This window comes from Ostrinia furnacalis, unplaced genomic scaffold (genome assembly GCF_004193835.3).
Source record: "Ostrinia furnacalis isolate ACB-3 unplaced genomic scaffold, ASM419383v2 OfSCF2290, whole genome shotgun sequence".
Classification (NCBI taxonomy): Eukaryota; Metazoa; Arthropoda; class Insecta; order Lepidoptera; family Crambidae; genus Ostrinia; species Ostrinia furnacalis.
Window position 1 is genome coordinate 321,605 of NW_021132529.1, and position 13,843 is coordinate 335,447.

The 13,843-nt window shown below is 37.9% G+C and overlaps 1 protein-coding gene across 1 annotated transcript in view; it reads left to right on the forward strand.

Moving 5' to 3' along the window:
* Window positions 1-13,843, forward strand: part of LOC114354961 (kinesin-like protein CG14535) — a 92,460-nt gene that overhangs the window by 55,143 nt on the left and 23,474 nt on the right. Inside the window, exon 5 of the mRNA XM_028307582.1 lies at window positions 11,837-12,043. Coding sequence (XP_028163383.1) covers window positions 11,837-12,043 — 207 coding nt within the window. The remainder of the gene's footprint in view (window positions 1-11,836; window positions 12,044-13,843) is intronic.

A 13,843-nucleotide genomic window follows, 5' to 3' on the forward strand; every position in this document is an offset into this window, starting at 1 on the left:
TAGAGAAAGTAAACACCTTTTAGAATTCCTTCGAGCGTTCGGATTTTTTGGTTTAATTAAATTGTTTCAAGGCATTCTTACGAGAGCGGGGTTACATTGTTCTTCAGGAATTTGTTCATAAACTCAATATTAAATCAAATTTCTGTGTGTCAGGTTATTTTGTATGTTAAATTAGGAATGGGAGACATTCCTAATTTAACATACAAAATTAAACTCACTTCCAATAGCGAGCTTTAAGTTTATAACTTCAGTAAGTTACTGAGGCGCTGGGTTATCTAAAGTTACGAAGTTACCAGTTTCAAGCTTAGTTAGTCTCATGCGCCAACGCTCCTGCATAGGATGCAAATCTCTTTTTCTTTCAAAAACATTTTGTTAAGATTTAACTGAATACAAGACTAAATAACCTAAACACGTTTTGAATTCACTACAAAACGTTTTATACACCGCACTGATAATACTTTAGTTCTTTCGTTCATTATAATAAATATTCTGATAGTCTAGAAAGAGTACAGAAAAAATACCTAAAGTGTATGAACTATAAATGTTATCGTGGCCGTTTACCTTATTCTGGATTATTGGAAAGGTATGAGTTGCCCTGCCTTAGAACTAGGAGACTGTTATTGCAGGCTACCCTGCTTTATGATTTTTGTCATAATAAATATGATTGTATCAGTATTACAGATAGGATAAGATATCAAGTACCGAGTAGGCCACGCATGAGAGCCTGCCGTACTTTTAAACTTTTTGCTAAAGATATATGTCGGACTAATGCTGGAAAGCGTTCACCATTGTATAGACTAGCGCAGATATATATATAATAAGTATTTTAATCATATAGATATATTCTCTTCTAAAATCAGCACATATAAAAAACTTGTATTGGATAAATTAACAGAAGGCATAATGGTTTGAATGTTGGACTAGGTTACGTTATAATTGTTTTTCTTTAATTATAGCTTCTCAACATACTTATAATTAAGTACACATATAGTAATATGTGGTTAACTATGTTGGTTTCACAATTATCTAAGTCAGAATTGTATATAGCTAATAAGCATTCATTGTGTAAGCTGTTTGTTGACCCCAATAAACAAAAAAAAAAATAATAATAAATAAGTTCCAGCCGAAAGACGTCCACTGCTGGACAAAGACCTTCCCCAAGGTTTTCCACAAAGACCGGTCCTGCGCCGCCCGCATCCAGGCACCTCCCGCGACCTTCACCAGATCAATACTATAGTGCTGTAACTCAAAATGCGTCTTTTTAGAATCGACGAAAAATAGAGTAGTATCATTAATCCAAATTGAAATAACAAAGTTGCGAGTAGTTTAGCAATCCATTTCTGGTGTAAAATGTAAATCCTAACATCAAAACCAATATCTTTCTTAAATCCAACCATAACTTATAGATACCCCTAAAATCAACACAAATTCACCGAACAGTGACGCTAACGCTACGCAGCGCTGTGTTTGGTTAAAATCCGGGCCCCTTTGATAATTTTCACCTGTGAGCCCGGGGCGTATTTATACCAAGGGTGCCATCTTCATCGTAAGAATCCAGGGAACCGTGTCAAAGAGTTATGGCGCCATGGAAATGGCAAATACGGGGGAGAGATGCTGTGGTAATATTTATGTATTTTACTATTGTTTTTTGTCTGGATTTATGTCTCAGATATTTTCAAGGGAATCGATAGACCGATTCTTAATCTAGAACTGTGACTTGAGCTCTAAACTGAACTTATTGCTTTATTGAACAATAACATTTTTGATAAATCAAATGTTACAAATTGATAGTTAGACTTAGGCCCGTTTTCCCCATCAATCCCTAATTTTTAAGTGACCCCTATGGTAACATATAACAGGCATTTTGTTTTCGTAGGGATAGTATTAGGGATAGTGAAAACGGGCATTAGTTTTTAGATATGGTACAGATTAAAGTGACTTGTCATTCAACATAGAGTAGGGCTGCACCGTGTAAGCAATGGACANATATCAAAAAAGTAAAAATACAGTATTCATTCTAATTTTTTGTAGTTTTTTTTGGCATCTTCAACAAAAATTGTGCGCCATGTCCATTAGGCAGAGCCTACTCCAAAATCTATCATTTGAAAAATGTATAACGACTGTATCACTGCATCTGCCCAAAATCAATTTTTTAAACGAAAGTGATGTATTATGCAGTTTTTAACCTCCAAAATAAACACACGAATCTCACTTCCAGCCCCCTACATCGCGAGACGGGGGTGCAAGTGTCGTTTACAATATTACGATGTTAACCACCGAAGACGATTTACATAATTCATTGAGGGGCGCGACGTATGCTCTGATTTAATATAAACCAAACGGTAATTGGACTTGAGAAGCTTTTCGGTGGATTAGTTTGGATTAGCGCAGTTTTCATTGGGATTTTGCATATTTTGGAGCGGTTTAGAATAAATAAATATTTTTATTTCTTACTAAACGTTACCAAAAGATACTTAGGCGTAGTACCTGCACTAAAAGTTTCGTTACTGAAATCAAATCAAATTCATTTATTTGCACAGAAACATGATACAATACAGATGTCAGATAAAAACAATCAGGTTCAACATGTTTCGTCTACAAGACATGCAAAAATTTCATAGTCAATTAAAAGAACTATTGATTAACAGAAAACTAATATTGGTAGTTTTACGCCCATGTGACGATAGCGAAACGGTCTTGCCAAAGTGTAGGTAGAGCCTGTTTAGTTAGGATTTGTAGAGGTAGAAACTTGGCTCTATATGGGATCTACCTAATAACTTTTTCACAAAGCGAGCCACAATGGTCACGTCTTGACAACATGAACATTTGTTGATGGGTTCAATTTTACACAGTTAGGGTGGATTCGACCGAACAAGAGTAAATATTAATCTCAGAATAGAAAAATCGTCAGTTTTGACATATTTCCCATATTGAAACTCTCAATGTGCCAGTTATACCAGGAGTTATTCTCGGATAAAAGTTTGGTCGAATCGGGACTAAGTTAAATAAAATCACTGCTTGTCGTGATACATTATTAGTCAAATAAATTAGAGTACGTGTAGTGACATTCCCAGTCAAAAGACAACAGTGCCTCCCCCAAATCCCAAAGGCAACCACACCTGGAGACGCCATCTTCGCAGTCACTCACGGCGCATCTACGCATCTACGCATGCATTATTCATATGCCGCACTTAATACTGCACCCTGAGTAAAACTCAGCCGAAGCGTTTATAATAACAGTTTTTGTTTATGTCTCCGGCACAGTGTGCTGATTAGCATAGGGAACGAGCGAGACATGTAGAGTTACAGTTTTCAAAACATTTAGATTACTGGTTGCTAAATCCTTTGTAATTGAAAAGTGTGTTAAGTTGTTTATGATGGCATTCAGGCATTATAAGCTGCCATGGAAGCTGCCATGGATTGGTGGTGATAATAATAAATTGACACCGCTTGAGCTTGAATTGAATTTTGAGCGTCTTTTCATAATAGAGACTTTATGCCCGTTTTCACCATCAATCCCTGGTTTTTAAGGATCCCTATGGTAACATATAACAGGAATTTTGTTTTCATTGGGGTCACTCAAAAATTAGGGATTGATGGTGAAAACGGGCATGATAGACTCCATTGAAAGAGCACTGCCGCTTAGTTCAAATAGAAAAATACGTTTCTCAAATTTTTCAAATAGAAAAAACCCGTCTTTTGAATTTACAAATCCTTGAAATACGATATACGCTGACGATTTGGTATTTGCTGTGATAAATATACTAGCTATGTTTTACTAAACAAAAAAGGCAATTTTACAAGAGAGTTGTTCATTATGGTGAAAAACGACAGTGGGTATTCCACAAATGTCAGACCTCGGCAGTATTTCATAATCCTTGGGCTCCAGCTCGGAACCCTATCATTACGTCACAAGACCCACACTCTTTAAACAACTTCAAATTAGGGGTGTGACTTCCATTGTCGTGACGTCACAATCTCACGAGATGAATGACAAACACCAGAGCCGGGACAGCGTGGAAAAAAAAACAAATCGTGTTGTCAACAAACGAAATGGGCCGACAGCCGCCATCTTTTTTCCGAGCCGTCGTAAACAACGCAGAAAACTCATTTGCCTCGCGATAGGGATTTAAATTATCTCGTGGATATATCTCGCCGAGGTTTTTCGGTGAAATTATTATGATGACGTATTTGTTGGGTCGCTTCGAAAATGCCGGCTTCGGTTGTTGACGTCTTTGCTACGTATATTGATGGATGTCACGATTTTGCGTAGTTATTACATTTTAATAGCAGTATTATTGAGTTTGAATCGAATTTGAAGAGACTATAGTACTAATTGGTCCAATTGTAATATAAACCACTATAATGTGGAGTACAGATTCATAAAAGGGGACTTAAACCTTCGACAATATAGTTATTAAAATATGCATGCCCTATCTATTTATAACAAAATTTAGCTTGTCTGAATTACAAAAGGACACTGGAGGAGCTCCTATTCTGTATTATAAATTTCTACAGAAGCTATTCAAACTTGACAACAATAAAGGAGTGTTATTATTGGAACCAATAACTTTTTCTTAATCCCCCAGTTAAAACTTACTCATAAAACATTCAAAATGAAACAAAACTCCGTGCGATTATTTGTAACGGCAATTAAAACGCAATTAAACTTGAAACGGCAGGTAAAACTTTTCCCCATAAGACTGGCCTCGCTATAGCGAAGGGAAATAACTTCCCGCCATATATCTGCGGTTCTGCCCGCGGCGCAGTCATCCTCGACTATTATCGGTTTTCGTCGGTTATTTTCGACGAAATTCGTTTTGGGGTGGTTCAAATTTTCCGAATTGGGCCGCGAGCGCGAGCGTGCAGCGATCATGACGCTGCGCGCGCGTTCGTGCATAAAATTACTCGGGGTAATGAAACGTTCGGGCAATGAGATTTCAAGTTGAGGAATTTCCTTTAACTCGGAGGTATAATGACGGTACAAAATGAGAGATTCAGATTTTAGTGATGATAATTAAATTCTAAACCAGACATTCCAAGCTTTTGCTTGTCAAAATGTCAAATATTTTATACTATGAAGGTAAGTACATAGTTTTAATATACCTAAGTGAATATTCGCACTCGACTCCACTAAAGAATTCGAATGACCCGTCCATCTCTACAAATCAATTAAACAAAAATTGAATTAAAAATCATAGAATCCAATATCCCCATGGAAAGCTAAATGAAGGTAAATACATGGGTTTTAAGGCATTCTTTCTTCTCTTCTTAACTTATCAAACTTCTTGACTGATCAATTCTTGCGTAAAATTGAACGGCGCAGTAAAACGCTGTGCGTTGAGCTGATTTCCTTGTAAGAGCTGCGCGATGAAAGAACGGGCCCTGGTTATAAATAGGGCCTTCGATTGGTGGCAAATTGGAAGGGAGGTTCTGCCCTACTGACACGCATTGCGATGCCTGAAAGAACGTGAATAAATATGTGGGTTTTGGACGTTGGTACTTAACTGCAAAGTATGAAATAAATCTTGGTTAAGTTAAAAGAAAATATGAAACTTAATGGGTATCAACGCAATATTATAGTTTGTGATAAGGAAATGCATAAATAGAAAATTCGTTGGGAAAATTATCTCAAGAGGCTGCTCCTTTTAATTGAATTTTACAAATTACATTTTAATTCTCTTATACTAACCATGGCCAGGCCTGTTCATCTCCGCGAGTTTACATCGAAAACAAAACACGCACGATGGCCCACCTACAGGATACTATTCGACAAGGCCTCACATACGAGCGAACATTGACTCACGCACGCATATTCTTGTGTATGTTGGAAGAAAATAAAGAAAATGGTGTACTAAATACTGTGCAGTATTTAACTGCCTAAATAATAATAAAAACACAGAATGTACTTTTTTCAGTTGCCTCAAGACACTGAGAGGTAAATAAGTAGTTAATATTATTCATGATAATTCATGCTAAATCATGTATTTCCTGCGCCATTTTCCGCAGTTTGGCACTTCACGTCACATCATTTTACCGAAGTCAGCCCTATAGCTTCGGCGCAGTGCCGATCACTGACATTTGTCAAAAAATGGTGCTTGACTCTTGAGACAGGCTAAATTACACCATATTGTTAATGACATTGAGCATACATTTTTTTAAATACCTTCGCGAAGTAAAACTTCTGTACGTAGTACTTATTATTATTCTGTGCCATGGCGTTAATAATCACTTATCTCTTTGCCATCCTTAAGGTGAGTATAGACTAAAGCATTTATTTGACTTGTAACAGAACAACGAGCCGCTTTATGAAATGTAGTGTCAGTGTCAGTTTCACCCTTTCACTAACCAAGCGTCGTACATTTAACCTATATTATCCTATTTTTAAACACGTTACATTACATAGAAATGCTCTAGTCTATACTCACCTTTAGAATTTGGGCCTCAAAAATAACAAATGTCGTTTTCAAATCTTCAACAAGAGGATCGTAAAAGAAACGCGCTTACAAATCGCTTGTCAAGCTGCCTGTGCGCATAAACGACAAACACTTTTCACGAGCGGGCACACCTTATCAGAAGGCCAGAGCCCGCCAATCAGTCAGGGAAATGTAGAGCTGGGGCTTTAAAGTAGCGGATTTTTAACATCATGTGACTTGTCTGACTGATTTAAGCTTAGCGCATACATTAGTAGAATATTTTATAGTTGAAGAAACTCTAAAGTTTTTACCAGCTGAGAATCTAGCTAGAGATAGAAAATAAAATCTCTATGTGGTGTCAAATAGGTTATGAATATTGAGCTTTAGAAGCTTTAGAAAAATGTCAGGCATTTACTTAACGAGTAACTTTATTCATTCTATAATTAGCGTAGAAATGGAACTAAAAACCGTTTATTACAAAACAATTAACTCAGCAAAAATCAATAAGATAAAACTGGACCAAATAATGCATAACTAAAATGCTTTTTAAAGAAACTTTAACCTAGCATATGATCATTATTCCAACCTTGTAAATTACACAATTTTTAGTCATTTCAAACACTAACGTGGCGTGTAGAAATGATTTTGGCATATTTGTCCACCTCCTCGCTTTCACAAAACCCCAGTCTTACGATGTGAAATACTCCCATAGAAAATTGATCGGCACTGACGCTGTCGTTTTATCAGCGAGGCCCACTCGTCACAACACCTTGTTTGCCAGCGCGTAAATATCGCGTAAACATCGCGTAAAATGTGGGACGAACGTAAACATAAACCGGCGGTGTCGAAAAGGCCGGTGCGATATTGATTTTGATCGACTTTGAATTAAGTTTTGCAAATTTTATGATACGCTGTAGTTGACTGACGTGACTCGTGTTATTTAAGTTAAAAACACGGGTTAAAGTATCCCGTGGAATAATTTTGTTAGATTAAAGAAGCCCACATTATTAAGGTTTGCCGATTTTGATCTCAAAGCGATCGGTGATTAAAATCACTGATTATTGAACAAAATGTCGGCGACGCGTGCCTAAGTACGAACTTCTTTGAATTTGTGTTGCGGTAATTGCATATCTACGCAAATCTTCGACATCTTCGGGCATCGAAATCTACGTAGTCTTGTGTACGACGAAGGTCACAAACGCTCGACCGTCTTCCAAAGGCAACCGGCGATTTGCTATGTACACAGTGGGCCGCACCGCCCGTGCCCAGGATCTTCGGCGCGTCAGTCAGGATTTTCGGCTTTGCCCATCAACTCGCGTCCGCTCCACTGGGCAGCTACGAGTACAATCGCTTTGCCGACAAATGCCCGGCTCGCCGGCCGTCTGCCTCTGATGAAGGGAGGGTCAGTTTGAAAAATAAACACGACTGAATTTGAAATTTGAAGCTAAAGGTCCAGTAGGTATTGTAGGTATGTTGAAACCTTCTGTTCCTACTGTACTGATACAAATATCGGTTAATTTACTTTTGGCCCTGCGCTCATCTCTTTCATTCTGGTGAGGAGATGCATGCCAAGAGATTTTCTTTTCAAAATTAAATTCCTTATTGCTGCATGTTGCTATACAAAGGTTCTAATCGTGACAATTAGGCTTATCAGACGCGACGATTTATTTTTGAGTATACCTACTTTGTGACAGAGGAATAGTGTCACCTCGGCGACATAAATATCTTTGTTCTCCAAAACTTAAGATTCTAATGTTGTAAAGAAAAACAATTGTAACTTTGAGCCACTCAAGCCAGCCTGCCGTATCAGCACGGCCACGACTCAACACGGTCGGCTGCACAGCGATTCATAACAATGGCACATCACTAATGCTGGCTAATCTGGGGAGAGATTTGTTTTGATTCCATTCGAGTTCAGTCAGTCATGGATATGCAGTGGCGCTTGAAGGGTTAAGAATTACTTGATGGCTTAAGATTGGACGCTGAATTTCTGACCATTTTGATATACTTAAGATTTTATCAAGAGCATTGATATTTCTGAGTACAAAAAAAACTTTTTAAATCATTTGTAATTACAAACAATATACCTATTTTTCCAAATATTTAAGATGCTACATTGTTCAGCTTGATACCTACGCGAGATAGTTCATCATCACCATCATCATTTCAGCCACAGGACGTCCACTGCTGAACATAGGCCTCCCCCAATGACTTCCAAATCGCACAGTTGGTAGCGGCCTGCATCCAGCGCCTTCCTGCTATTTTTATTAGGTCGTCGGTCCACCTTGTGGTTGGACGTCTCACGCTGCGTTTTCCGGTACGCGAGATTGTTAAAATCTCAAAAACGTCAAAATATCCCTCTACAAAATTCCTTTTATCAACGAAGGAATCTAGCAAAGTAATCATGAGACAGGTGACGTCAAACTATAATTCTAGCGCGACATTCAGCTTAAAATGTCATCCTCATCTTATAATATCCCTCCGGAAATTCACGACAAGTAACTGACATTAATCAGACGGCGCAATTAATATTTACAGAAACAATTTGCATAACACCTTCCCCTTAAATATTTAAGCCTTGATGCGACAGGATCTCCTCTTAGTTTTGAAATTAATATTAAACTAAAGTTATCCAATAACTACTTTAAATAATAAAATTTTAATTAGGGAGTTTCAGTTACAGTTATTTTGTATTAAATTCAAAGGAAGATACTTTCTAACGCCGAGCAAGTGAACTTTTATCTGACGCATGAAAAACGCAATTCCCGATTAAATAAACAAACACTTTGATATTGAGATATTACAAAACATCTTGAATAATAATGAACTATTTAAACTCAAGTGCATAGTCAATGTGACCTATCGTTTATAACCACAAATGCAACTGCGACCGCAACAATAAACGAGCACTGTCAACCCGATTATCAGTTGTTCACAAACGGTCTAGTTTAGTCAGATCATAAAGTTACCCATTGACGATTGACGTCCGCCAGCGTCAGACGGCTTAGCGCTCATCCCGCTCAGCTCGCGAATCAAGCGCTCCATTGCACTCAAATCCAGCCCTAATTGAATTTTGAAAGCATTTTTGACAGCCCCCTTAGTGGGATAGAATTGCCGATAAAACTGTCGGCCGAGGGGTTAACGGTTGATGTGTTAATGCAACAATATGCGACGACACTGATACCCAATTATGTGAATTAATTACACTTATTTGTAGAATAGAAAGCAACACAATTCTGATTTAGAGAACCTTAATACAAGTACGGAAGCTTTTTCTTTTTTTGTTCTTTTAGAATTGAGATTTTCAACGTCAAAGACAAAATTTCTTTATTTGTATAGAATTATCAACAGTGCCTACTTACAAATCGCCAAATTACCTTTTACTTACCTATTTTACTTAGCAGAATATTAAGACGGTGCACATCTTAATTTAAACTTTAACAAACGTCAAAAGCCTGCTAAACTCCACAAAAACACCGCTTAAAGTTATAGTTACGGTGATGCAACTCAGCGTTAGTAAACTTCTGTAACTGTTAATATGTCAGCACGTAACTGATTCACAAACTTACATTACATTACCCCTACTATTATTACAAGTTGTTAGATTAGCGGGCACATCTTCACGTCATACAATAATCTAATGCATCTGAAAACGCGCGAACACAAGCTGAGAGCATGAATATTCAAAGCACAGCGCACTTCACGTATCACCAAGAACACATAATTACCTAATTGTGTAATGGAATTTCTCAGTGCAATTAACAAAGCCGCCCACGTCCGACTGTATACAATGTATACGTAGACAGACATTGTCTGTATACTGTATAGACAGACAATATGCGTAACGAAAACACGTGCGCTACATGCGAACGTGTTAATTACAGCACACGCTGGAAATTGATTGACTTACACAAGCTTTTCAAAACGTATATGCCCTGAAGCACCGTTGCAGACCATATATTTCACACGGCTTGTTTTTACAGTAAAAGTAGTAAACTTCTGAAGTTTCTGAACGCACGAATTTTGTTAGAGAAGAGGATTAATGTAGATAATGTTCTTTATGCTTTAGAGCAGTGTTTTTCCACCGTTTATAGGGGGTCGCGAGAGGTCGTAAAAACTACCACAGTAAAAATAATCACTAAAGTTATAAAGAAAGATTTATCCGAAATCTAATTATGCAAATGCATAAATGTTGTATGGATTTAATATTCGATTCCTACAACATCTTTGTAACATTATAAAATGCATGAAAAAAAAGCGAGCGGTCGGGGGGTCGCAAGTTATTTTTTCATACTAGGGGGGTCGCTTTGAAAAAGGTTGAATTTAGAGATAACAAAGTATAGTAGATTTTATAGAGGCGGTGTATAGCTTATAAACAATGACTAGACAACGCCTACTTAAACAACATCTTATTGGTGAAAACCAACATTTTATTGATATGTTGCGTATAATTTATACTTTTTAAATACACCCGTGTTATACAAGCTTAAACTCTAAAGATTTACTAGGCTAGAACATAATACAAAACAATCAAAAGCAGAAAGTCCAGATTTCAAAGTAATCTCAGACTCGGAAGTGAATGACATCGTAAATCGAGGGACTTACAGCGACTTATCTTGTTGACTGTACGCTTACACATTCAGCACAGCGCAGGTGTAATTAATTTGAAACTAACTATGGGAGCCGACATTTACGTAATTATGTTCTACAAAACTTGTCTCTACTTTTGATTTTGGAAGTAAGGATCCCATGCAAAATTAGGTAGAAAATGTATCAAATTTGAAGGTACAAGTTCAGACGAACAGAAAATTTTTATCTCCGAAATAATCCCTTAATTGGGTCATGAGGTGTTTAGTTTGTATGGGGAAACCATTGTCCATGAGGGCGATATGAAACTCATTATCATGCTTTAGGGATAATAATTTGTTTTTGAAACGGGAAACGCGTGATAGATTATTTTTTTCTGTAACCGACGCAAGCAAAAGCAAGTAGATAGATAGATAGATAACAATATTAAACAACAACAACACAACGAAAATAAAAAATAAATAAAAACAAAAGAACAATTACATAGCCATTGCGTCAATAGGCTCCCCGCTCAGCACTTATCTTGACATGACCTTACGAGCATGTCAAGAAGCTAGTCTTCCGCGGGCGCCCTTACTGTTGGCATCGCGCAACTATCAAAATCAAAATTATCTTTATTTGTGTAGACTAATTAAATTAGTACTTACAAATTGTCAAATGCTCTTAAGGAGCCTATACATGTCTCATTCATTTTTTGCCTTACCAGCGCTTCGAGACAAACATTAAAATTTGGCAAGTGCTGAGAAGAAGCGCCGCAACAAACTCAGTAACCACTGTCTGCCGGTTCAGTAATATGGCATAAGTATACTAAATGACAATCTCTTTTGTTCCAGGTCAAAGTGATGCTCCGAGTGGGCGCGCCTGGCGAGGGTCCGTTCACCAGCGGCTCGCAGACCTTCTCGCTGGACAAGCGCAAGAAGCAAGTCAGCCTGTGCGAGAACCAACCGGCGGCGGCGGCGGCGCCCGAAGACCGGCGGGTCGGCGTGGCCGCGCCCAAGATGTTCGCGTTTGATGCCATCTTCTCGCAAGATGACTCTCAGGTGAGATTATAACATAACCTACTCATAGTATAGAGTAGTACAGCAGGTCAGCTAGTGAGAGAGCCAGCCGGCGGCGGCGGCGGCGGCGGCGCCCGAAGACCGGCGGATCGGCGTGGCCGCGCTCAAGATGTTCATATTTGATGCCATCTTCTCGTAGAATGACTATGTCAGTTTTCTCACATTATACTCGTAAACTCGTAGTTCTTCCACTTTCAACAGGGGTCTATTGAATACAGGCGCCATGACTTGCGCTACAGTTGGTTGTGGATTATGCTGAGTGAGGTCCTGTTGATTTGAAAGAAAAAGCTGATTGTTTGGGTTATCTATACCTTTGTAGACCCTATCATCATCAGATATTTTATCTTCACTGCTCATGCACAACCTTATCTCATTTACCAAACCTTTATGCTTTCACCGTCATATTTTTCTACGTTACGTACCTTTTTGGATAGTTTTGACAGAACACGCCGGCATTTCCTAAATTAGCGGGGTTCATTGGATATTCCGTGCGACGGAGTACGCCCGGCCGACGTTCCTCTGAAATAAGAAAATAGCTACTATTACATAAAACTTTTCGCGACAGACTCGGTCCAATTCATAAGCTGATATGAGAAAAGAATGTAAATAATATGGAAATTAAGCGCTTCGCCTTATCACCGAAAAGGTTGTGTTGTGCCTACGGCTTTTCACATTTTGGGGTATCATATAATGTCTTTATACATATGTAACCACCTTTTACCTACATTTCGGGCTATCATAGAAAATCTTTATGGCACATTCCATGCGCAAAAATTTTAATTCTTTAAGAATACAATACATACACACTCCTACAGTATGTAAAAATCCGTACCGAATCGAAAGAAGGTGATTCAGCTTAATATTTTTTAAATAGTTTAGGCATTGCAAAGTTTGGGCCTTTATGACGTAGTGTATTTATGCAAGGATATTTTATAGCACTGTGTCATTATTTATGACTGTAAGCTGTTACAAATTTTGTATAGGCAAGTGAATTTATTGTTTGCCTAAATAAAAATATACAATTTAAACGCTAAATTCGGCAACTTGCATCTTAAACACACTCGTAGCAAGCCGGCAGCATCTCACCGAAACTCCAGCAAAAATGTCTCCAGCCCGGCTCTGTTTGAATTGTTAAACGATGCGTGGAATATTCGCCAAACGATTTTATAATGCATTTCCGAATTTTCTAACAGACGGCTAACAACGTAAATACATTGTAACAATAGCAAATCGAATTGTTTGGTCGAATATTTCAAAATGTAGCCGCTAATCTCGCGCGTTATTGAGTTATTAAGCAGATGCATATTATTTAAAACTACTGCTCGGAAACAAGCTTTGGAATCTTACACTATCAGGCATTATTTCATAGTCAACCTTTGAAAACCCGAATCGAGAAAAAATCACGGCAGTGCATGATTATACATATTTTAAAGAGAAGGGGAGATTTTCTCATTATGAAGAAATTCAGCAAATCTCCTGCATTCCGAATTCTCTTTTTTTTCCAACCACTCACCGTAAAGTTGATCAATTTATGTTAAAACATAACACGATATTCAAAACCACAACTACCCTCATGCCTCACTGCCAATTTAATTAACTACCTTCCAAAGCTTGTGGGATAGGACTTTAATGAATCCACGTGTAAAATCATGCAGCGAATTCCTCCGGGCTGTANTTTTTTCTATAACCGACGCAAGCAAAAGCAAGTAGATAGATAGATAGATAACAATATTAAACAACAACAACGGCTACCTAAGTAAACTCCGACAAACTTTACTTCGA